This window comes from Saccopteryx leptura, chromosome 11 (genome assembly GCF_036850995.1).
Source record: "Saccopteryx leptura isolate mSacLep1 chromosome 11, mSacLep1_pri_phased_curated, whole genome shotgun sequence".
Taxonomy (NCBI): Eukaryota; Metazoa; Chordata; class Mammalia; order Chiroptera; family Emballonuridae; genus Saccopteryx; species Saccopteryx leptura.
This window is the reverse complement of record NC_089513.1, coordinates 19,941,939-19,967,708: the sequence shown is the minus strand read 5'-3', so window position 1 is coordinate 19,967,708 and position 25,770 is coordinate 19,941,939. Positions and strand designations below refer to the sequence as shown.

General features: G+C 41.9%; 1 protein-coding gene and 1 pseudogene across 2 annotated transcripts in view; one reads left to right on the top strand and one right to left on the bottom strand.

Annotated features, from left to right (window-relative positions):
- Positions 1–364: 364 nt before the first annotated feature.
- The window catches only part of CFAP53 (cilia and flagella associated protein 53), a 28,664-nt gene continuing 3,258 nt past the window's right edge, over positions 365–25,770 (bottom strand). The window contains exons 2-9 of one of the 2 annotated variants that reach the window (XM_066353030.1): positions 24,034–24,263; positions 23,165–23,338; positions 16,055–16,358; positions 13,636–13,854; positions 7,105–7,321; positions 4,761–4,863; positions 1,604–1,815; positions 365–1,449 (exon numbers count right to left, since the gene is read on the bottom strand). In XM_066353030.1, the coding sequence (XP_066209127.1) occupies positions 1,427–1,449; positions 1,604–1,815; positions 4,761–4,863; positions 7,105–7,321; positions 13,636–13,854; positions 16,055–16,358; positions 23,165–23,338; positions 24,034–24,263 (1,482 nt within the window). In that variant the 3' untranslated portion in view covers positions 365–1,426. Of the gene's footprint in view, positions 1,816–4,760; positions 4,864–7,104; positions 7,322–13,635; positions 13,855–16,054; positions 16,359–23,164; positions 23,339–24,033; positions 24,264–25,770 lie in introns of both variants that reach the window. The other variant, XM_066353031.1, reaches the window with a different exon arrangement.
- LOC136383437 (methylosome subunit pICln pseudogene) lies at positions 11,301–12,016 on the top strand (annotated as a pseudogene).

The following is a 25,770-nucleotide window of genomic DNA, read 5'->3' as shown; positions in this document are numbered from 1 at the left end:
CATTCAACACATCCATCCATCCATCCATCAGCAAATCTAATTGGCCCTACCTTCAAAACACAGCCAGAATCTTATCTCTCTCCCAGTGTCCCAGATACTATCATGATCCAAGATACATATATTAGTTATCTAATGGGGTAGCTAACAAAATACCCCTACACTTAGTGGCTTACCAATGACAATAAACATTTATTATCTCTCTCAGTTTTGGGGGTGAGGAGTTTGGGGGCAGCTTGCCTGAGTATTCAGCATGTCAACCAGGGCAACAGTCATCTTAAGGCTCAACTGGCATGGGGGCTAAGGATCTTCTCCCAGTGTGGCTGACCCCACGGCTGGCGAGTTGTGTAGACTTTTGGTGGGAGGCTTCAGTGCCTCCCCGCGGGCATCTCAAGAGGGCTTCTTGAGCATCCTAGCCTTAAAATATGGCGGGTGGCTGGCTTGCCTCCGAGTGAGCAATCCCACAGACCAAGATGGAAGCTGCTGCCGTGTCTTTTATGACCTAGACTTGAAAGTTAAACTCTGTCACTTCTGCAGGATCCCATTGGCCACACAGGGAAGGCATGATTCTGGGTAGATGGGACCACACAGGGCAGATATACTGAAGGAGAGGATCATTAAGGGCCATCCTGGAAGCTGCTACGACATGACCGTCACCCTCACCTGGTTATTGTGATTGTTTCTTAACTGAATCCCTGTTTCTGTCTCCCTGAAGTCTGTTCTCAACACAGCAGCCAGTAACCCTCTTACATCACACCATGTTGCTCCTCTGTTCAAAATCCTGTAACAGCTTCCTATAGCCAAGTAAGCGGCCTTTACCACGGCTCCCATCCCTACATCATCTGGCCCCACTGGCTGTCTGATTAACCCTCCACCCTCTCCTCGCTCTGCTCCGGCAGAGATGCTAACCCTCAAATGCGCCAAGCAGATTTTTGCCCAGTGCCTTTCTTTGCACCGGCTCTTCCCTCTGCCTGTGATGTCTTCCCGCCAGATAACTTCATTCGCTGCACAAAGACATCTTTTCTGATCATCGCAAATGAAATAAAATAGCACTCCCGCCATCTCCTGCTTTATAGCACTGAACACTTATCTTCTGGCTTCCTCCACTAGGATATAAGCTCCGTGAAAGCAAGGCGTCTTCTGTTCTTGCTGCGGTCCCGGGATCCAGAACAGTACCTGGCTCATGGGAGGCATTCAGTAAACATTGGTTTAATGACTAAGAGGCTTAATGAAAGTGGCTGATCACCCCAGCTCTGCTGCAAAAATGCCCTGTTAACATTGTGACTTATGTCCATGAGAGAGGGGAAAGGAGGCCAGAGGAAATGGGCGTATGGACAGAGATGACGGAAAATGTAGTGATTAATAAGTGAACAAGAACGGGAGTCGTGGGGGTGAGTTAGGAAAATAACTGCGATCTGAAATGGATTGTTCACATTTGTAAGCCTGCGGACTCTAGAAAAGGAACAAAATTATGTATCATTATCCATACTCTGAGAAAAAGGAAGTTTATGAGTTTAAAGGAACATATAAGCATACTGTAGTTAAAAATATTAAAAGACTGAAAAAAAATTTTTTTGATGTTTACGAAACTATGGTGGAAGCTTACTGGGGCACACCCTCCTCATGGGATGGACGTTCCGGGGCAGCACTCGGCGGGCGGACAGGACCTCCTGGATCTTGTCCTGGAAAATCTTGTCTGCTGCCAACCCTGCTTTGTACTCTCGGCCTTCCTCTTCCTTCTGCGCAGCTCGGGCCTGCTGCTGGTGGGATATCTGCATCTGAAGCTGCTTCTGATACTCCTGGACTAAACCGGAGCGTCTGCGGTGTTAGAAATGTATAAAAGTATAAAATTATAAAAGCATTTGGCTTTAGCTAGGACATTACAATTTAAATGTAATTGGTGAAGTCAAATTACAATTCCCATTAAAATCAGGGTGAGTGAGTGAAGAAACAGGACAAATTCAATAATGTGTTCATTACAGAATAATTAAGATAATCTTAGAACGAATGTTGATTTTAGGGAGGGAAAATTTCAAAATATTTACTGTGATGTGGAGAGAGCCTTGGCCTCCTTCCATCTGCTCTCGCGTTCCCCTCCAAGGCTGGTCTGCCAGTTTCCCACTTTGCTGTTTACCAAAGGGCCAGGCCCTTACAGGAAAGGCCCACAATGGTCTCACACTGCTGGTGACTAGGTGGGTGAGTTAGCACCATTCTGTTCAGTATAAACTAGGTAATTTTCTCCATATATAAGCCATATTTTAATATATAAGCCACATTTAAAAATTTATAGTGTGATTTTGCTTCTTTCTTCTTTTCCAAGTGAGAAGAGGGGAGATAAAGAGACAGACTCCCGCATGCGCCCAACCAGGATCCACCCAGCAATCCCTGTCTGCGGCCGATGCTCTGCTCATGCCCCCAACCAAGTTATTTTTAGCACCTGAGGCAGCCACTTCACTAAGCCATCATCAGCATCTAGAGCTGATGCACTCGAACCAATTGAGCTGTGGCTGTGGGAGAGGAAGAGAGAGAGAGAGAAGGAGAAGGAGAAGGGGAAGGGGAGGGGTGGAGAAGTAGGCGATCACTTCTCCTGTGTGCCCTGACTTGGAATTGAACCAAGGACATCCACATGCCAGGCTGACACTCTACCACTGAGCCAACAGGCCAGGGCAAATTTTTTTATCATAGTAAAAAATATATAACGTGAAATTTACCATCCTAACCATTTTTAAGTGTACAGTTCAGTAGTGGTATTTCACATTGTTGTGAAATAGATCACTTGGACATTTCAATCTTGCAAATTTGAAACTCTATACCCATGAAACAATAAAAACTCACCTCTTCACCTCCCCCAGCCCCTGGTAACCACCATTCTATTTGCTGTCTCTATGAATTTGACTATATTAGGCACCTCCTATAAGTAGAATCATATACAATTGTTGTATTTTGGTGACTGGCCTATTTCACTTAACATAATGTTCTCAAGGTTCATCCATGTTAAAGCATGTCTCAGAATTTCCTTCCTTTTTAAGGCTAATATTCCATTGTATACATATGCCACATTTTGTTTATTCATCTGCCAATAGACATTTAGATTATTTCTACTTCTTGGCTATTGTGAATGGTGCTACTATGAACATGACTGTGCAAATATCTCTTTAAGGTCCTGCTTTTAATTATTTTGGATATATACTCAGAAGTGAGACTGGTAGGTCATATTGTAGATGAAAAAGGAATTCTATGGAAAGTAATCTCACAGGGTGATCTGATCATAAATTTTTTCTTTTTTTGTGTGGCAGAGATAGAGAGTCAGAGAGAGGGACAGATAGGGACAGACAGATGGGACAGGAGGGAGACAAGAAACATCAATTCTTCGCTGCGGCTCCTTAGTTGTTCATTGATTGATTTCTCATATGTGCCCCGACCTGGGGGCTATAGCAGACCGAGTGACTCCTTGCTCAAGCCAGCGACCTTGGTCTCAAGCTGTGAGCTTTGCTCAAACCAGATGAGCCCTTGCTCAAGCTGGCGACCTCGGGGTCTCGAATCTGGGTCCTCCACATCCCATCCGATGCTTTAGCCACTGCGCCACTGCCTGGTCAGGCTGATCATAAATTCTTAAATGAGCAGGTCATGGTGGGTAGTCACAGCCTGCGCACATGGGTTAACACACCCTTGAACTAAATAAGCACACCCTCTCCTTACTGCTCCTGTAATCCTTGCTCTCTCCCACCCCCAGGGAATCTTCCCCCCTGTATTCCACATGCGTATAAAAGCCTGTGAAACTGTCCTCTGCAGCATTTGAGGCCTTGCTTCCCAGCAACAGTCCTCAGTTTTGGCTGAAATAAACTCTTACACAAATTGTCTACAGGTTTGGACATTTCTTACATCTACAATATGATAGTTCCGTAATTAATTTTTTGAGGAAAGTTCACACTGTTATCCATAGCTGTTGTACCATGTTATAATATATAGCCATATTTTTAATATCAGCCTTTATTAGAAATAAAGGTTATGGTACGTGTAACTCCTGTGGCAGGGTTTGTATCGTGAGGGAGAAAACCATCTTGTTATTTCACTAGGTGCTTGTTTTAAAGTTTGTTTCTAATTTATATTGAATATTATTTTTTAAGATGTTCATACAGTTCAATACCCAATGTGTATAATCAGAATATATACAATGGCAATAGAATTTAATTTTACCATGACAGTTAGTACTTATTTTAATGTGAAATTTTGTAAACTGATTTGAGCTTTTAGGACAAACGTAATACAGTCATGAGTCTTAAAGACGGGAATACATGAGAAATGCGGTCTTGAGTGATTTCATTGCTGTGTGAACATCACAGAGCGCATCCATACAAACCTAGGTGGTACAGCCGACTACACAACTGGGCTACCAGCCTGGTGTCTGTGTATCCGAACACAGCTAAGCACAGAAAAGATACAGCACAGCACGACTGCAGGACTTCTACCCAACTGGCAGCCCATCACCACAAATACGTGAGCAACGAGTTGAGCTGTGCTGCCACATTCGGGCAGCTACAACATCACCAGGGGACGGGGGTTTTGAGTGCCGTTATAGTCTCATGAAACCACCATCCTAAGTGCAGCCCATTGTTGGCAGAAACACTACAGAGCACGTGACCATACTGATGTAAAATGACGTTGGCCATGAGAATTGTGGCATATTGTCCTCTCTGTTACACGTCTCCTTTTTAAAAACTTTTGTATAGGTAGTAAATGATAATAAAGAAAAAAACCCATACCTTGCAAAGTCCTCCTTCTCGTTGCGGTCCAGCTCTTTAAGACCTTTGTTAATGCGCTCCTGTTCCTGAGCCTGCTCTTCCTGTTCCTTCGCTTTCCGTTGCACTGGGAAAGACAAGAGCAATTTTGGCTAATGGACTTTTCTCACACAAGGCTTGTTAACACCTATCTGGGCATCAATGCCACATTATTTTTAGAAAGAACAGCTTAGAGTCCCTGGGCTGGATCTTAGGTCCGTAAGGTAGAAGTAGTTATCCCACTGCGGAAAGAACAGGGTTTAGGTTCACTGAGCCGCAGTCTACACAGGCTTCCTCCTAAGCATTTTTTGTTGAGACTCTATAATGAGCATTATTCAAATCAGATTACCACTGTTGGAACAGTTCTCAACCTTTCTCTTCTTGAGGACAAATAGTTATATTGCCATTTATGTTAATAAAATATTTTATTTATTATAAATGTTGAAAAAGTGAGTATAAAAGACTTTTATAAATTAAATAAGAAAAACTGAAGCATCCCAATAGAAAAAAATGACAAGGAAAACAGAGTTCACAGAAGAATAAACACAACCAGGCAACACACTTCTGAAATGTACATATCATCCCCAAATCCACTTACAGAAACTTATCTTTTTTTTTTTTTTTTTCATTTTTCTGAAGCTGGAAACAGGGAGAGACAGTCAGACAGACTCCCGCATGCACCCGACCGGGATCCACCCGGCACGCCCACCAGGGGCGGTGCTCTGCCCCCCAGGGGGTGATGCTCTGCCCATCCTGGGCGTCGCCATATTGCGACCAGAGCCACTCTAGCGCCTGAGGCAGAGGCCACAGAGCCATGCCCAGCGCCCGGGCCATCTCTGCTCCAATGGAGCCTTGGCTGCGGGAGGGGAAGAGAGAGACAGAGAGGAAAGCGCGGCAGAGGGGTGGAGAAGCAAATGGGCGCTTCTCCCATGTGCCCTGGCCGGGAATCGAACCCGGGTCCTCCGCACGCTAGGCCGACGCTCTACCGCTGAGCCAACCGGCCAGGGCCAGAAACTTATCTTAAACAATCATATATAAGCCAAAAACATCCCTATTTTTAGAGCTTTTAAGACAAATGTAATAGTCTTCTGTCACTTAAGGATGGTATCTTGCAAGGCTAAAAGTGTAGTAAAAAGATTCAAAACAATCTGAAGGTCCATTAGTTGTGTTTAGGTAAAATAAAGCATGGTTCATTTTTACAGTGGATTTCTAGGCAGCATTAAAAATCTTATAATCGAAGAAAAACGACCTGGAAAAATGTTATGATAAGTGGAAAGTCCAGGCTATAAAACGATATATACAACATGACCCTGATTTGTGAGGGAAAGTTATGTGCATAAAATTGTGGATAGTAACTATTCCTAGGTTGGTGGGATTATGATTGGGTTTTTTTCCTTGTTTATAAATGGTCCCAAATACTTAAATTTTGTGTTTTCTCAAAACAGTCTAAAATATTTATCATGGGTGAGTTCAGAGATCTTTTTAGCTTATATGTTTTCATTTTCCTAAAACTCCAGCTAACACTGGCTTAATTTTCAACTGCTGCTGTAATATCTGGAGTGGAGAATTAATGGAACCACGATGAGCTTTCTCTTGCAGAGACAACTAGTGGGAGGTCTGGTGGCTCCCTAGCGGTAAATCGGCCCGTCCACTGCCTCCAGGGCACTACTGGGCTGGACGTGAATGGTGGACATCTGAGTGGCAGTTCGTCCTCTCTACAAAGATTTCCTTTCATAACCGAGCTCTGTTTGAAGCCCAGGGAATACAATGGGGTGCTAAGTCACGAGCAAGACACAGTGAGAGCCCCAGAGAGAGGATTTATTATGAATAGGGTGACACAGAGGGCTTCTCAAGGGAGGAGACATTTGAGCTGCCTTGAAGTATGTCCAGAATTTCTGATGATCAAAAGCATCACAGGCAGAGAAAACTACCCAGGCAAAGGTACGCAGGGATGGAGATATGGACAGACCCGCAGAAAGAAAAGATGGACAGATCAAAGGAAGGGGGGAGACGGGTGTCTTTGCCCTGCCTTCTCACTGTCCTCTATAACCACTAGGCACATGGACCATTCAAAAGACATGCTCTTCCTTTGACCTTGAGAACCTCTCCTCTGGGGCTGCTCAGAGTCTGCTGGCATAGAAAACTCTTCATACATTTATACTTTATGTAGCCATAATTAGGTAAAATCTGCAATGCGGGGATCCTGCCTTAATTATTTTTTACATGCCTCATAGTATTTCATACATAATACCTACTCAATAAATATTTTGCTTGCTACTTAATTTAAATTAAGGTCCAACTAAAATATAATTATAAACCATTTCCTTACACTTTTCTTGGACTTGAAGTTTTCTTGTAGTCATGACCTCATTTGCAAGTTGTTTCCTCGCCTCCTTTTCAAGTTTCAGCTGCTTGTCCTTCTCAGCCAACTTCTTCGCCTTCTCTTCCTCCATCAGTCTGTCCAGTTCTTTCTCCTGGGCATTTTCTTCCTCACGCCGCCGTGCCAGGTACTGACGGTATATCTTCTGTTCTCGCATCAAATCTTCCTGCATAACATAAAAAAATTCCATGTGTTGTTAAAGCTTTTAGGTATGCCAATGACATTGGACATTGAGGATATTTAAAAACACTGTTGTAGAGCTACAATCTCAATGTTTTAGAATGACTAAGAAGCATTTATAGATGAAATATTATGTTGTGGATTTACTTCAAAATATTTAGGGGCAGGGGGATTGAGTAGGGGTATAGATGAAACAAGAATGGCCATGACATAAGGGACACATGGAGGTTCTTTGTACTATTCTTGGCATCTGTTTGAAATGTTTTAAAATACAATGTTGACCAAGGTCACCCCAATAAATTCAATAAAAATGTTTTTTAAAAGAGAAATAAAAACAATAAAAATAAACTTAAAAAAAGAATGTAACATTAGAAAGTATTAATAGTTGGAGGAAACCTCTCTCAATCTTCCAATAAAAACAGAAAAGCCAAAAACTCATAACGCACCAATAACTAGTGTCAAGATAATGACAAATTATTCAAAAATTGCTCATTAACTATAAGCATTGAATTGTTTGACAATATAATCAATGTTTTCACCACGTCACGCCTATTTGATCCTGAAAAGGACACTTCTTCAGCCTTTCCAAGCTATCTTCATTCTGACTCCAAAAAAGGAAGATCTGTTTTAACTTGAAGTGGGTAGACATCCTCCTCCTAAATGAGTTCCTTCTATGTTAGAATTTTCTTTCTATAACTACTTTGAAGCATAATTCCCAGAATTAAAAACAAATAAACAAACAAAATTGGAATCAGAAAGACAAAACATTAATGGTGGTGCAATGAATCTGAAGAGGTATGATTTCCACAAATGAAAATTTAAAATTGCCAGAGATAACAGAAGGGGAAACAAGGAGCCCTGTAGCAACGAACCCTGAGGTCTGTTGTCACGTATACGTCATCTGATTAGTGTCCAGGAACCTCGAGAGAAGAGTGAAGAGGGAAGAGCCTGTCTTAGCTTATCACTAAACAAATGTGCAGTGGACACAAAAATTGTACTAAGAACTCTATGCATCAATCTGCCAACCAAATCCAGATTTATTAAAGGAATTAGACTAGATTGTCAAGTTGACAGAATTTGGGGTCAAGGGTAATCCACATATCACATTCATTGGTAAACACTAGATCTGAATAGGTCTCTCTGTTAAAGGAGGACTAAATGGAAAACAGCCATATCAACACGGGGTTGTAAATGCTATAGAATAAGGGAAAAGGAATAATGTATTTAGCAGACTTCTGAAAATCATTTACTACAAGAACCATAGAAGAAATAATTTTGGAAATCTACTTGGCATCCTCAATACATGCCAAAGGGTATCATCTCCAGAAAAGCAGAGCCAAAGCCACAGAAGAGAAAAATGGAAGTAAACTAAAACTGTAACAACAAAATTAAAGTCTACATTGGAAGCAGTAAAGCATAAAATAGACACTAAGAAAAAAGGGATTTATGATAAAGAGGATAGATTTAGAAAATTCCCAGAAGAAGAAAAAGGACAAAATAGGTCAAAATAATTACAAAGATGATAAAGACAGAAAACAGCAGCCAATCTAAGAATTACAGGCTAGGCCCTGGCCGGTTGGCTCAGCAGTAAAGCATTGACCCAGCATGTGGAAGTCCTGGGTTCAATTCCCAGCCAGAGCACACAGGAGAAGCACCCATCTGCTTCTCCACCCTTCCCCCCCCCATCCTTTCTCTGTATCTCTCTCTTCCCTTCCTGCAGCCAAGGCTTTATTGGAGCAAAAGTTGGCCGGGGTACTGGAGATGGCTCCATGGCCTCCATCTCAGGTGCTAGAATGGCTCCGGTTGCAACGGAGCCATGCCCCAGATGGGCAGAGCACCGCCCCCTAGTGGGCATGTGGGTGGATCCCAGTTGGGTGCATGTGGGAGTCTATCTCTCTGCAGAAGATATAATTGAAGAAAAGAAGCAATAATTAAGAGTATCTCTCACGCCACCATTTCTCTGACGGCACTCAAGAAGCAATAATCAGATATTATTGAGGAATTTTTTCTAAGAGAAAAAAATGACAACCAATTTGAGCCTATAAATTAGAAAAGCTTACTATATTCTAGGTAAAAGCAATTAACAATAGACTCATACCTATGTGGAGCCTAGAAAGAATGGCGGTTTACACAGCTTTACTAATAATTTGTGGTAAATAAAAAGAAAATAAACACATTGTTGAATAAGATAATTCAAACACTATGCCACACTGTTTCTCAAAGCAGTTCCCAAATAATTGCAATTATACAACTTCATTTTCATTTAAGTAGATGAATTCTTTTTTTTTTTTTTTTTTTTGTATTTTTCTGAAGCTGGAAACGGGGAGAGACAGTCAGATAGACTCCCGCATGTGCCCGACCGGGATCCACCCGGCACATCCACCAGGGGCGACGATCTGCCCACCAGGGGGCGATGCTCTGCCCCTCCGGGGGGTCGCTCTGCTGTGACCAGAGCCACTCTAGCGCCTGGGACAGAGGCCAAGGAGCCATCCCCAGCGCCCGGGCCATCCTTGCTACAATGGAGCCTTGGCTGCAGGAGGGGAAGAGAGAGACAGAGAGGAAGGAGGGGGGGTGGAGAAGCAGATGGGCGCTTCTCCTATGTGCCCTGGCCGGGAATCGAACCCGGGTCCCCCGCACACCAGGCCGACGCTCTACCGCTGAGCCAACCGGCCAGGGCCAGTAGATGAATTCTTAACCTACTACTAGCACAGCACTGTCTCTGACTAGAAGATGAGTCAGTCACCAGATACTTCATGACAGTAATTCTCAATCTCAGCTACACTTTGGAATCACCTTGAGAACTTTACAAAGTCCTAAGGGCTGAGTCTCACCTGCAGGGTCCTATCTAATGGATAGCTTTAAGTTCCCCGGGTTATTTTAATGTGCAGCTAAAGTTGTGACCTGGGCTTTATAACAAAGACATTTCAGCTGGCTTCTCCATCTTTCATAGTCTATATCTGTGCTAGTCCATCCCACTTCTGGTCTGATCTCTTTTGAGAATAGCATAGATCTGAGGGGTTGAAGGGTAGAGTTCTACTATCAGAATGGCTTGTACATTGTCTCGTTCTTCCTTAGGAATAAATTTAACAAGAGAAGGGCAAAACTTATACTCCTAAAACTGAGAAATATTATTGAAATAAATTAAAGAAGACCTAAAGAAATGAAAAGACATCCTTTATCACATATCCTCTTTATCACAATAATGTTAAAATGGGAACTGTCCTTAAATTGGTCTAGAGATTAAAAATAATCCTTATCAAAATCCCAATTGTCTTCTTTACAGAAATCAATAAACTGAACCTAAATTCATATGAAAATGGGAGGGAGCCAGAATAGTCAAAACAATTTGAAAAAAAAATTGGAGGATTCACATTTCCTGATTTCAACCTTACCACAATGCTACACTGATCAAGACATATAAACATGTGATACAGCACAAGTATGGACATATAGATTAATGGACTAGAACCAAAAGTCCAGAAATAAACCCACACATTTCCTATCAATTGATTTGTGACAAGGGCACCAAGATAATTCAACAGAGGAAGAGAAGTCTCTTCAACAAATGGTGCTGGGACAACTGGATATCCACATGCAAAAAAAGAATGAAGCTGGACCTCTACCTCACACCGTATGCAGGCTTTAACTCAAAATAGACCAAAGGCCTAAATGTAAAAGCTAATACTATATAACTTACAAGAAAACACAGGACCGCAGCTTTGTGACTGTAGGTTAGAAAGAGTTTTTAGAGGTGACACCAGAAGCAAAAGCAACAAAGAAAATATAAATTGAACTTTATGAAATTAAAAACTTCTGTACTTCCAAGATCACCATTAACAAAGTGAAAAGGCAACCCACGGAATGAGAAAATATTTACAAACCGCTTACTTAAGGGAATTTGCAGAACACATAAAGAACTCTTACAACTGAATAAAAGACAAATAACCCAATTAAAAATTGGGCAAATGGTCCCTCTCTGTGTTTCGGCCCCTGCTACTGAAGTGAGTTTACTCAGAAGTTGCCCACCATCCTGGTCAGCCGAGGGGCTCTGGCAGCAGCAGCCAGACACCGAGAAAGGGACTTGTGCCAGCACTCCACATTGCCAAAAACCCCCTGGCCTGGTGAGACGGCTCTGGGTTGGGATTCTCACTGGAATACCCCATCATCAGTTGGCATGCAGTGCCCAGGGACCTAAACACCTATCCACAAGAGCATCTGTAATGTTACAATGAATACCAAATTTAGAAAAGAATCAAAAGAATTTGATGCTGATGAAGAAGAGAAAGACAGTGATACTGTTGAATCTGTTACTACATTGAGATTTGTGCCTGGTGATAAATCAACCTTGGAGGCAATGTTCACTGCAATACGTGAATGCCCAGCTTTGCATCCAGATCCCGAGGGTGGTTACAAGGGAGAAGAATATGATGTAGAAACATGGACCAAGGCAGGGGGACATCCCTACATCTTACCCCTCTGAAGAAGAATGATCCCATTTGACGACCAAAGGCCAGGCCACCTCAGAGAGAGCAGAAGGAATGTTTTCTCAGTCTGTGAGCAGCCAGTAGAACACGGATAGAGGCCAGACAGAAGATTCAATAAGAGGCTATGAAAATGGGATAGTGGTAGACCTGAACCCACCATTGCCGGACAGTTTGAGAATGCAGATGTGGATCCCTGAAAATGATTTTATGCTGCTTTGGGATTCTGCTCATAATTGTAGGAGAGAACTTGGTGCCTTTTCCACTGTGGAGTGGGTGTTGATAAAAAATATTTTTCCTTCTTCAAAACTTGCCTGAACCAGTTCTTTCTTGAGACAGACTATACTGAGACAACAAATTGTCACCACCAGAAGTGGTGGTAACTATGACCTTTAAGTCCTGCCTTCAATGTTCGCATCTTCTGTAACCTCGCAGGGCCATGTGGTGAGATGTACAGGCACTGAAGGTGCTGGTAGACTGGATGCGAGAAAGGCTGAGTCTAAGACAACATCCCTTTAGGGCCTAAGGATACCTTACTCTTAAAAAGAAAGACAAAAATCTCAGCGGAATCCTGGCCTGTGCTCATACTCCACAGGGATAAAGATCTTTTTACTAATTTGGGACCCAGATTAATTCATTCAGGCATTTGTGGGGTGCCTCTTTGGAAATATTCCAGCCACAAATACTAACAATAGTACTTCTGACTAGCTTTTGCTCCTTCCATCAGACTGTTCTGTTCTAGTCTCTCGGTTACATCCTTTCATTTCTAGCCTCTTGGTTCCGTTTCTGTGGCAGAACTCATAAAATTGGTATGAATTACTCAAAGTACTTCAAATGATAATTGTTTTGTCTTTGTAATAGCTTAACAAGTAAATCTAGATTTTTCTATAAAAATAAAATTGGGCAAATGACTTGAATAAACTTCTTTAAAAAGTCTATACAAGCCTGACCAGCGGTGGTGCAGTGGATAGAATTGACCCAGAATGTTGAAGTCCCCGGTTCGAAACCCCAAGATTGCCAGCTTCAGCATGGTCACTAGCTTGAGCCCAAGGTCACTAGCTTGAGTCCAAGGTCAATGGCTTGGCTTGAGGCCCCCGGTCCAGGCACATACAAGAAGCAATCGATGAACAACTAAAGTGAAGCAACTATAAATTAAGGCTTTTCATTCTCTCTCCTTCCTCTACTCAATCGCTTGCTCTCTCTCTAAAACAATGAAAGAAAGAAAAAAGAAAGTAAGTCTATATAATAGACTTCAAATTTCTACAAGGAAGACAGACCAATGGCCGGGACCTGGGGTTTTGTTTGTTTGTTTGTTTTTACAGAGACAGAGAGAGAGAGAGAGTCAGAGAGAGGGATAGATAGACAGGAATGGAGAGATGAGAAGCATCAATCATTAGTTTTTCATTGCAACACCTTAGTTGTTCATTGATTGCTTTCTCATATGTGCCTTGACCATGGGCCTTCAACAGACCGAGTAACCCCTTGCTTGAGCCAGTGACCTTGGGCTCAAGCTGGTGAGCCTTGCTCAAACCAGATGAGCCTGCACTCAAGCTGGCGACCTCGGGGTCTCGAACCTGGGTCCTTCCGCATCCCAGTCCGATGCTCTATCCTCTGCGCCACCGCCTGGTCAGGCCGGGGCCTGGGTTTTTAGATTCTGATTCTGGAGCTTATGATTTTGAATGTTCTCCCAGAAGATGCTGATGCCACACTGAGGGTTGACCTGTCACACTTCATTCTACGTGTGACTGGCTCCTGTGGGATGGAAGGCTCAACCAGGAACCCCATCCGGCATACTTTAGGCACTGAAGAAATGTCTTACTCTTTGCTGCTTCTTCTTATCTGCCTCTTCCTGTAAGTCTTGCTGGGCCATTTGCACGAGCTTCATGTCCAAGTCCTGCTCCTCACTAGATTCCTGCCGAATACGTTCTGTCTTCTCTTGGAAGGCTTTTTGCAAAGTGGTCCTAAGTTCCTGTTTTGCCTTCTGTTTCTTTAGCTTATCCTGCTCATTCTCAAGTTTTACCTGAGCTTTCTCATTTTCCTAAGGCAGAACAATAATGAAGATGTCTCGGTACAGTTGGACAAAACCAATCAATGCATTTTGCTTAGGAGATGAGAATAAAGGGTTTCTTGGAAATATACACACGTGGATGTAGAGGGACTATAAGAAATAAAACTCACCTTGTCATTGCTGAGTCAGCAGTAAGGCCTCATGAGATTGCTGTGTGTGTAATTATTAATAAGTAGTTGTCAAATTCAAAATGCAGAAAAGTGTAAAGAGAAAGCACCTTCAAACCATCATTCAGCACTGCTCTCTACATTTCAGTGTACTGGCCTTCTAGACTTTGCTCTTCTACGCACACTTAGATGTGTGGGTACATTATTAGACAGCAATAAGCATCCAAAAATGGAAATGTGCACGTCAGCTAAATACACAAAACTAAATTTTAAGCATTTTGTTCTTTAAAAGATATTCCCCCATACCTCTCAATTTCTTAGCTTTCTCACTCTCCTGACTGGTTTGATTGCCTGGCCAGGCAAGTGGTTGTAACTAGGGCACTAATGCTGTTGGGCACTGTGGGTTTGGTAGAAAATTTGGGTACGGTTTAATGGACGCATTAGTCCTCCTACCAGAGGCAGCTGAACTCTCTGGAAGGGATGAGCACTTGCCCAGCCAGGACAGGAGAGGACGCAGCAATAATGAGGATGGGATACAAATCCCAAATTGACTTGATTTAACTGAGATTCACAACAGCTGTGATTGCTGGTTTGCAGGAGAGGAGTAATATATACTAGACTTTTTCATTAATGCCCTGAGCACTAAATCCACTGAATTGTAAGGGTCATTTTCATTTTCTCAGAGAAGCTAAAATATTTTGACATCTTCTACTAAATGCTTCAAAAGAAAACAGTCTCCAACCCAGAAGAGACTTCTAGGGCTCTGAAATACCGTACCTTTGATGTTTTTTATGGTTCCATATTTCAATACTTGGGATTTCCTGGGGAAATACCTTTTTATTAAATTTAGTGGTAATAAAGTATCAGTTGCTGAAAGCTGTATGTACATATAAAATTGCTACTTTTATCAAGTGCTTTCATACATGTTCAATGACACTAATTTCTATACAGTAGGGCAGCGATTTCCAACCTTTGTCGTCTCACGGCACACATAAACTAATTACTAAAATTCTGCGACACTCCAAAAAATATATTTTTTGCTGATCTCACAGAAAAATAATAGGTATAATTTTGATTCATTCACACTGGATGGCTATCGTTGTGTTGGCTGTTGTCATTTTTTTATTTGACAATCTAAGGAAAAAGCGGTCAATGCCCTTGACTAAATTGTCAGGTACTGCACATTTTTTTTTTTTTTTTTTTTATCTTTCTGAAGCTGGAAACGGGGAGAGACAGTCAGACAGACTCCCGCATGCGCCCGACCGGGATCCACCCGGCACGCCCACCAGGGGCGACGCTCTGCCCACCAGGGGGCGACGCTCTGCCCCTCCGGGGCATCGCTTTGCTGCGACCAGAGCCACTCTAGCGCCTGGGGCAGAGGCCAAGGAGCCATCCCCAGTGCCTGGGCCATCTTTGCTCCAATGGAGCCTTGGCTGCGGGAGGGGAAGAGAGAGACAGAGAGGAAGGAGGGGGGGGGGGTGGAGAAGCAAATGGGCGCTTCTCCTATGTGCCCTGGCCGGGAATCGAACCCGGGTCCCCACGCCAGGCCGATGGTCTACCACTGAGCCAACTGGCCAGGGCCAGGTACTGCACATTTTAAAAACTCTGTGGCACACTGGTTGAAAGTCACTGCAGCAGGGGCAGCAATCTTGTTGGAACAAAATTACTGATGCTGGTGGCCGAGGGTCACAGTAGCTATTGTATAGCACTTCTTCACAGGGTTTGGAAACTGTCAATTTACATATTAAAGAACAGGGCATATTGCCAAACTGTCACCAGCCCTCTGTAGCTAATGATTACCCCATTTTATCATCCCAAAGAAGGCAGATAGATGTCTTTTGCCTTCTTTTTCAGATAAAGAAATTGAGTCACGGTAGGGAAGAAAGTTGCCCTATGCAGAGGGATGACACTGGTAGCTGGGCCTTGGAATCCAAGGCTCGGACCCTGTTGCCCTGTGAACCAGCCCAGGCCGTTAGGCAGACTGCCCATTCACAGGCTGGCACCCTATGTCCTCTCCCATGAGCTGATGACCCCATGACAAGCATTGTAAAAGGCCCACCCACCACAAGGCGCGCCTCCTCTTCCTTTAGCTGCTGCGCCGCCTGCCTTTGCGCCTCGATCCCGGTGAGCTGGGCGTCCAGCCCCAGGCGCGTGTTCTCCACTCGCTCCTTCCGCCTCCTCGCCTCTTCCGCCTCTCGCCTTTCTTTGGCTAACCTGTCTTCCTCCCAGAGCTTCGAGAACATCTGCTCCTCCGCCAGTTTCTGCCTCCTCAGCTCCTCATTAAACGCAATCTGTGCTTTCCGCTCCTCGTACACCTTCTTCTGGTGGATACAGGACAGTTCAGTCCGGAGCGCCTCACAGTGTTCCCTGAAAGGAGAATTTTAAAAAGACACAACCAAGTCTTTCATGAGCCACTGCTCTGTTGGGCATGCTCTGTACAGTCAGATATTGAAGAAGAAAAATAGAAGACGGGATGAAGGCCCCTGAGCAGAGAAAACAGGAAAGAACAGCAGGGAGGCGGCATGATGACGTCACGGACAAGCCGCAGGCACTGGGCCCCACAGGGCAGGCTCTGACTCCTAGTTTTGACGTCTCCTGTGTGACCTTGGATCAAAAACTTGACCTATCTGAGCTTGGTGTGTTGGTTTGTTTTTTCAATCTGTAAAATATCTGTTTTTTAAGGTCCTGGTAAGGATCAAAGATGTAAATGCCTGGTAAATAATAAGAGCTCAATAAACGGTAACTCGAATGGCTGCAATATTGCAAGTGGATGAGGCTTTGTAGGAAGAGACCCTACATGCTCACCCAAGGGAAGAGCTGAGGTAGAGTCAGCAGATCACGGCAAGCCCCCCCCCCCCACCACCACCACCACGCGCCCTGGACTCCCGGCGGGGCAATGTGCACTGAAGGGCTCTCTGCCAGGGCTGCCGGTTCAGAGCCAGGCTGTGTCGTCATTCAAGAAGAAATGCTCTCTCTGTGTTTAGACTTCATTGTTTCTTTCAGTCTTGGTAATTCAAATTTCTTCAAAAGTTCTTCATTGAACCCTGTGATATTCAACAACATCTACACTTTAGAATTACTGAGGGATATTTTTAAAAGCCGATTCCCCACCTCTTTCCTCCCCTACTCCCAGCCCAGAGCAGTGGATCAGGGCACCTGGGGCAGAACACAGGCGTTGCGTTTTTTCAGAGCGCCTCCGGAGCTGCCAGCACACAGCCACGTTGGGGAGACCCTCTGATTGAAGGCAATATTTATAAACACCCAGTCTGCCTGGTTGCTAAATTAAACTCCGCACCAAGAAGCTGAAGTTTGAGAATGGGTTCAGCATAGAACTTTTGATGAAAATTTCAATGCTAGGACCGAAAGAAAGAAGGAAATGTAAACTCTCATCACAAGAGTGGTCCACACCTCACAAGTGACGTTTGTCAAGTATCGTTGAGTACTGTTCACCATTTGGGGAAGATTTGTCTCACTTCCCCCACTAAACTGGAATCACTTTGAGTGCTAGGACTCAGGAATATATTGAATATTTCAGAAATGTATGCCCCATGCTACCTACCCAATGCCAATAAATAACTGTTGGTTTAATTGATATATAGTCATGCTTGTTAGCAACATAAATGATATCCAGCAGTTACCCACATTCTGTGAAAGGCTCAAAAAGATAACAGACACTGAAATTACCAGGTTATCCCCCCCAAAAAAGACCCACTTTAACATTAAAAAAATTAATTAATTTGTCTAAAATTCATCAGTGAAATTTTATCAAAATTGACCGTAATAACTTATGAAGGTCCTTCCCAATCCTATGATTCATAATCTAGGGAAGTTACTCAATTAATAAAAATCTAAAACCACAATGAGTTACCACTTCATCCCTGTAAGAATGGCTATCATCAATAAATCAACAAACAACAAGTGCTGATAAGAATGTGGAAAAAAGAGAACCCCTGTGAACTGTTGGTGGGACTGCTGATTGGTACAGCCACTGTGGAAAACAGTGTAAAGTTTCCTCAAAAAATTAAAAAATGACATTGTCTTATGACCAAGTGATTCCAATTCTGAATATATATCCCCCAAAACCCAAAACACTAATTCAAAAGAATATATGCACCCCTATGTTCACTTCAGCATTATTTACAGTAGCCTAGATATAGAAGCAACCCAAGTTTCCATCAACAGATGAGTGGATTAAAAGTTGTTGTTAGTATATACAATAAACTATTACCCTGCCATAAAAAAGAATTAAATCTTACCATTTGTAACAGCATAGATGGACTTTGAGGATAATATGCTAAGTAAAGTAAGTCAGATAGAGAAAGACACATGATTTCACTTCTATGTGGACTCTAATGAACAAAATGAATGAACAAACAAATTGAAACAGACTTACAGACACAGAGAACAGACTTAGTGTTGCCAGATTTGGGGGAGGGGACTGGAGGACTGGGTAAGAATGGTGAAGAGATTAAGAAGTAAAAATTGGTAGTTACAAAATAGTCACAGGGATATAAAGTATAGCACAGGGAATATAGTCAATAATATTATAATAACTCTGTAAGGTGCCAGGTGGAACTTCAAATATCAGGGGGGGTCACTTTGTAAAGTATGTGACTGTCTAACCACTATGCTATACACCTGTAACTAATACAAAATAATATTGAATGTATACTGTAATTGAAGGATAAAAATTTTTTAAGTTTTTTTTATTTATTTATTTTTTATTTTTTTATTTTTTGTATTTTTCTGAAGCTGGAAACAGGGAGAGACAGTCAGACTCCCGCATGCACCCAACCGGGATCCACCCTGCACGCCCACCAGGGGCGATGATCTGCCCACCAGGGGGCGATGCTCTGCCCCTCCAGGGTGTTGCTCTTTTGCGACCAGAGCCACTCTAGCACCTGGGGCAGAGGCCAAGGAGCCATCCCCAGCGCCCGGGCCATCTTTGCTCCAATGGAGCCTTGGCTGCGGGAGGGGAAGAGAGAGACAGAAAGGAAGGAGGGGGGGGGGTGGAGAAGCAAATGGGCGCTTCTCCTATGTGCCCTGGCCGGGAATCGAACCCGGGTCCCCCGCACGCCAGGCCGATGCTACACCACTGAGCCAACCGGCCAGGGCCAAATTTTTTAAAGTTTTAAAATAAATAAATAATAAAGATCTAAAGCCTAAGAATAACAAGTATGGCTTCTGATACTTTTGCTTTTAAAAATAATCTCCTTCTTTCTAATTATAAAACTAATACATGCTCATTGCAGAAAACGAGAAAATACAGAAAAGTATGAAGACACTAAAAATACTTAATCCAACTATCCAAGAAATAGCTGCTATTAGCATGTTAGTGTATTTCTTTCCAATCTTGCGTATGTGCATTTTTACTAGAATTGGGGTCATTCTGTATAACTATATATCTATATCAATATCTCCTTGAACCTTAATTTTCTACCTAACATGATATCAGAAAGGTTTCCGCATGAAATATGCTTAAAAATAATTCCTAACTTCAAAACTTTATTAGTTTAGTAAGGTGTGTAAGACTGGAGCCTAAAGATATCACAGTTTATTGAAACATTTCCTTATCTGAACAAATAGGTTAATTCCGACTTTTATTATAACATTGTAGTGACTATTGTTTTTGGTTTTAGATTTTATTTATTCATTTTTAGAGAGAGAAGAAAGAGAGAGAGAAGGGTGGAGGAGCAGGAAGCATCAGCTCCCATATGTGCCTTGACCAGGCAAGCCCAAGGTATCAAACCAGCAATCTCAGCATCCCAGGTCGACACTTTATCCACTGCACCATCACAGGTCAGGCCATATGGACTCTTATAATCTTCATAACAACCAATGTTGCAATGAACATTATCGCAAGTTTATTTTCACCATTATCATCATCCCCAGCTTACAGATGAGAGAAAGGAGGCACAGGGCAGTTAAGCATCACAGGCAAGTTCCCACATTTTATGTGTGGTGGAGCTGGGCTGAACACTGGGCAAGCTAGCCCGGCTCTCAGGTCCCTTGGTACTGCATTCAGTTACCTCTGCCAGTAACTGACAAGAGACAAGACTACCCCCACGTCCTCTGACCATGCATCCTAGAGTATTCGTTTAACGAAAACACCCCAAAACAAAACAAAGCCAAAAATTGTCTACCTTAATCTGGGGTTCAATCACTTAACTGTGTATAAATATAGGACACTTAACAAGAAAAACACCATATACCAAAAGCATGCTTCATTAAAATAATATTGGTAAATTGGATTTCCTCAAAATTACATTTTTTTCTCTGTGGCCTACTGTGTTAAGAGAATAAAACACAAGCTACAGACTGAGAAAAACATACTTCCAAATCACATATCCCACACAAAGGATTCATATCCAGAATAAATAAAGAACTCTCAAAACCTAAAGCTAGTGCAATTAGAAAATGGGCAGAAGACATGGAGAGACGTTTCACCAACGAGGACGGATGATATGCAGATGGCACGTGAGCATCAACATCACCAGGCAGGAGCGAAATGTATGCACGGCCCATTGAAATTCACTTGCTAGTGTCCCCTTTGTCCCTCCCACAGCATCTTCCCATGCAGCAGTCAGTACGGAGTGTCTGCGTCCTACCGAGGACAAGAGGTGAGGCTAAACTTCAAGAAGGTCAGAATATCCAAGTCTAATCCTGTCTTGTTTGCTACAAGCTTGAAAGCCTAGTAAAATTCCTATTGGTGGAACTGGCAGTACTCAGCTGTAAGAGGAGGAGAGGCACGCCCCTCCTGCTCACCTGCATTACCGCAAGCTGGCTCTTTTCACTGCCCTGCTTCAGCAGCACCCCACACCCTGAAACATCTCATTCCTCCTAGTTTCAGCAGTTTAATTTACTCTGTTAGCAGCCATATCTGCAATTTATATGCACTACTCGCTGCACTAGCTTGCTTCTCCTCTGGGCCTCTACTAGGAAGATTTAGGGCAGTGTATATGATTAATAGCAAATCATGTCACAGAGAGAAGAGTTGGAAAAAGCTTTGTCTCTGAACCACGTCTTTATGCCTCCACATGCTTAGTTTTGCTTCCTTCCCACATCTGTTGACCTTTGGATTTCTCACTTAGTCAGATTTCGTGTGCTGTAAAAATGAACGCTTGTATTCCTTCTGTATTCTACCACACTTTAGACCCAGAGTTTACATATTACTGAATCTTGGCCTATTCTGTTCCTGATCTAGAGTGACAGTGCCCCACTCATACTTGATGAGCTTACAGTCTAAGTGACATTTGTTTTCTGTTATGCCCATCAATAATAATACCAATCCTTCTCCAACACTTCCAAAAATATTGAATAAGAGAGAACACTTCCAGACTCACTTTACAAGGCCAGCATTACCCTAGCACCAAAGCGAGACATGGACACTATAAGAAAAGGGAATTACAAGCCAATATCCCTGATGAACACAGATGTAAAAATTCTCAATAAAGTACTAGCAAGCTGAATTTAACAGCACATTAAAAAGATCATACACCAAGCCACAGTCGCAGAGCTCCAGGGAAAAGCAACCTGGTCTCATCTCTCCAGGCAGAGGAGAACAGAAGCTCCATCTCCACACTTGCTGCAGATGGCTTTTCCAGTCTACCTGAATCATTACCAGCTAGAAGCAGCGGTCATTGGGACTTGGACGTGAGCTGCAAAGTATAGAATTGTGACAACAATTCCAGTGCCATGCGGAGTTTTCCTGGAGGTGGACTTTTCCTGGACTCCTGCTCCTTGTGACAGCTCCTAACAGACTGAACTGGAGTTGGGTTGCATTTTTCAGGGATTTGGCATGGTGTTGGGGCCAACTTGGACTTGGTGAACATGTTAAGGACACTACTCTTTTATGGATTCTTGCTGTATTGGCCAAGAGTTTGCTTAAAGGCTTTAAACATTGTAAAAAAAAAATAGAAGACTAGATAAAGAAGATGTGGCACATATACACCATGGTATACTATTCAGCCATAAGAAATGATGACATCGGATCACTTACAACAAAATGGTGGGATCTTGATAACATTATACAGAGTGAAATAAGTAAATCAGAAAAAAACAAGAACTGCAAGATTCCATACATTGGTGGGACATAAAAATGAGACTAAGAGACATGGACAAGAGTGTGGTGGTTACAGGGGGCGGGGGGAGGGAAGGAGGGAGAGGGGGAGGGGTACAAAGAAAACTAGATAGAAGGTGACGGAGGACAATCTCTCTTTGGGTGATGGGTATGCAACAGAATTGAATGACAAGATAACCTGGACATGTTTTCTTTGAATATATATACCCTGATTTATTGATGTCACCCCATTAAAAAAAAATTAATTTATATAAAAAAAGATCATATACACCACGATCAAGTGGGATTTTTCTCTGATCCCAGAGATAATTCAAGGATGATTCAATATATGCAAATCAAAACCATATTAAAGAATAAAATATTAAAATTATATGATCATCTCAAGAGATATAGAAAAAGCATGTGACAAATTCATTATAAAAGCTTTCAACATAATAGGTATAGAAGGAATGTAGCTCAACACAACAAAGCCATATATGAGATGTCTACAGTGAATATTATGTTCATTTATATGAATATCATATACATGTAAATGAAATATTGATCAGCATATAAAAGAACTCCTGCCATTTGAGACAACATGAATAAACCTGGAAGACATTATACTAAGTGAAATAAACCAGACAAAGACAAATACTGTATAATCTCACTTATATATGGAATCTGAAAAAAATAAATGAAAGTTAAATAAATAGAAACAGAGCATAGAAGGGTGGTTTCCAGGGGACAGGGGGTGAGGGAAATAGGGAGATGCTGGTCAAAGAATATAAACTTTCAGTTACAAGATAAACGAGTAAGTTCTGAGGATCTCCTGTACTATATAGTGGCTATAGCCAATAATACTGTATTATATACTGGAAATTTGTTGAGAATAAATCTTAAGCGTTCTTAAAACTAAAACAAAACAAACAAACAAAAAACTCCTCAGTGTCTGTATTATCCAGAGATGTGTATATAGTTACCAAGACCTAAAGGTATAACTACTGCCTGTATACCCTGTTAAGACTATACGGCAAGTTAGCATTCTAAATCTCTTTTAATATATTCTCTGTGTGTGTGTGTGTGTGTGTGTGTGTGTTTCTGACATCATTACCTGAATTGCTGCTCTCGTTTTTCAGCCACAAACTCCTGTCTCTCTTTTTCTTTCTTCTCCTTTAATAATCTGGTTTTATCTTTCATTCTATTTGTTTTCTCCTCAATTGTTTCTTCTTTCATTTGCATTTCAGTAAAATACTCATTTTCTTCTGCTGCTAAAAGTTCACGGAGCCTGAAACAAAAATGACCAAAAAAAATTAACAAAACGTTGATGCCACATGCACCATTTTACTAATTTTTATTTTGTTAAATTTGATTTCAGAAGCATGTTCCCCCCGCCCCCCACTGATTTGAGAGAGGAAAAGAGAGAGAGAGAAAGAGAGGAAAAGGGAGAGAGATAAAAGCAGCAACTCGTTCCACTTAGCAGGTCCATTTAGTTGTGCACTCATTGCTTCTTGTATGTGCCATGAGCAGGGATCAAACCTGCAACCTCGCTACACTAGGACCATGTTTTATCCACTGAGCCACCGGGCCAGGGCCCAGAAGTACACGTTTAATCATAAATTTTGCAAGAAGAAAAAGATCATTGCTGTCTTCCATAAAATAATACTAGTTGCCATTTAAAGCAATTAAGAGATTGATCTGTGCCATATTTTATTTGTGCACATACAGATGAGATGGGTAATGCATATCTTCAACAAAAGAAACAATGAGTAGATTGTAATTAAAGCAGCAAAATATAAAAGTTATTCTTTGCTATCATGATAATGTAGGTTATAATCAACAAGCAATAGTTGATTTGGCAGGAATATGAATATCTCGGCCCTGATTCCACTATAAATTCACTTCATGTTTTTGACTGGTTCATCTCCAGTTGTGGTTTTAGGTCTATGTCATCGTCTGGGCCATCGGGTTGGTGAGCTTTACCTATTTCGTCTTTCTTCAGTGTTGATGATGAACCCTTGCATGGCATCCTTGGTTCTTGCTTTCACAAGACTATAAACAAATTTGCGGTCACTGTGCTGATACCAGTCAACTTTCAAGCGATCCCGCTCTAGTGACTCAATTGTATCAGAAACAGCATGATGCTTCTGAGAGCTGCGTTGGATTCTTTCCAGATGGTGCTCAGTCCTCTGGCCTTTGGGAGGCTTGGCTCTCTGAAAACAAATAACAACTATCACTTCTGATAGATTTGAAATCAATAGCATATTTTCAATTAATCAGGGCCTCCACCAATACTCATACTAAATAAAACTTGGTATATAAAACTGATACATCCTGCTATAACTGCAAACAGCCTAAGTGGCTAAGGTGTAACTTAGTTTGATTCTTTGAGCCTATACCTAAGATGTCATCAAATCAGTCTCAAATATTTTTCAAGTGCCATTTGAGTAGAAGTTTATGGAATTATAAAATAAAAAAACTTCAGAGATTATCTAGTCAAACCAGAGACATTAAGTGATTTGTCCAAGGTGCTTTAAATGGTTAAAGCAGAACTGAATAGAACAAGATTTAGAGACCTTTCAATTCCTGACCTTGATCTTGCCACTCAATATCCCACTTTCACTTTCTCAGGGGCCGACAACATAGTTACCTCCATCAAAACAGTTTCAATTAAAAGAGGCTATTTTCTAAGTACAGATGACCTTTGAACAAAACAGGAGTTTGGGGCACCCACCCCCACAGTCAAAAACCTTGTTCTATCCAGATCTGCTCTATTTTCTAATTGAGTTTTTAGAGGAGAAAGAGAAACACTGATTTGTAGATTTGTAGTTCCACTTATTTATGCATTCATTGGTTGATTCTTGTATGTGCTTTGACTGGGGATTGAACCTGCAACCTTAGCTATCAGGACAACACTCTAACCAGCTTAACTATCTGGCCAGGGCTTCACCTGTACCGTATTTTTCGCTCCATAAGATGCACCTGACCATAAGATATATGTAGGGTTTTAAGGAGGAAAATAAGAAAAAAAATATTCTGAACCAAACGGTGTGTTAAAATATTTAATAAAATATCATATTTTTCGCTTCATAAGATGCATGGGCATTTTCCCCTCCACTTTTTTTGGGGAAAAGGTGTGTCTTATGAAGCGGAAAATACAGTAACTTTTTGATCCCCCAAAACTTAAGGTGTTCCTCGGTATCCACAGGTTAGTGGTTCTAGGTCCCACCCTCCCTCCTAGATATTAGATCAGTGCACACAGTCAGTTCTCTGTATCCCAGACTCCCAACTGTGGAGAAAAATTAATACAGGTATTTTTTGAAAAAAGTCCACGTACAAGTGGACCTGTACGATTCAAGCCCATGTTATTCAATGGTCAACTGTACACAGGATATATATATAAAATGAGTTGTGAGCAGGAATAAAGGAAGGGAGAGAGAGGAACAGAAGGAAAAGTAAAAATGGAAAGCAAAACTGGTGGTAGAACTTTATTTCTATTTCTACTGTGCCCCAGAAGTTTAATGCAAGGACTGTGCTCCTGACATTTTGGTTAGCTTTAATTTCAGTAAATATGTTCATTTTATACAAACATCCACTAAAAAGTTGGAAATGCATACACCCTTTTGAATACATATTGATATAATTAATAAAAGTCACATGGACTGTATCTCACTTAACACAGAAGGGTTTTTTTTTTCCTATTGATTTTAGAGAGGGGCA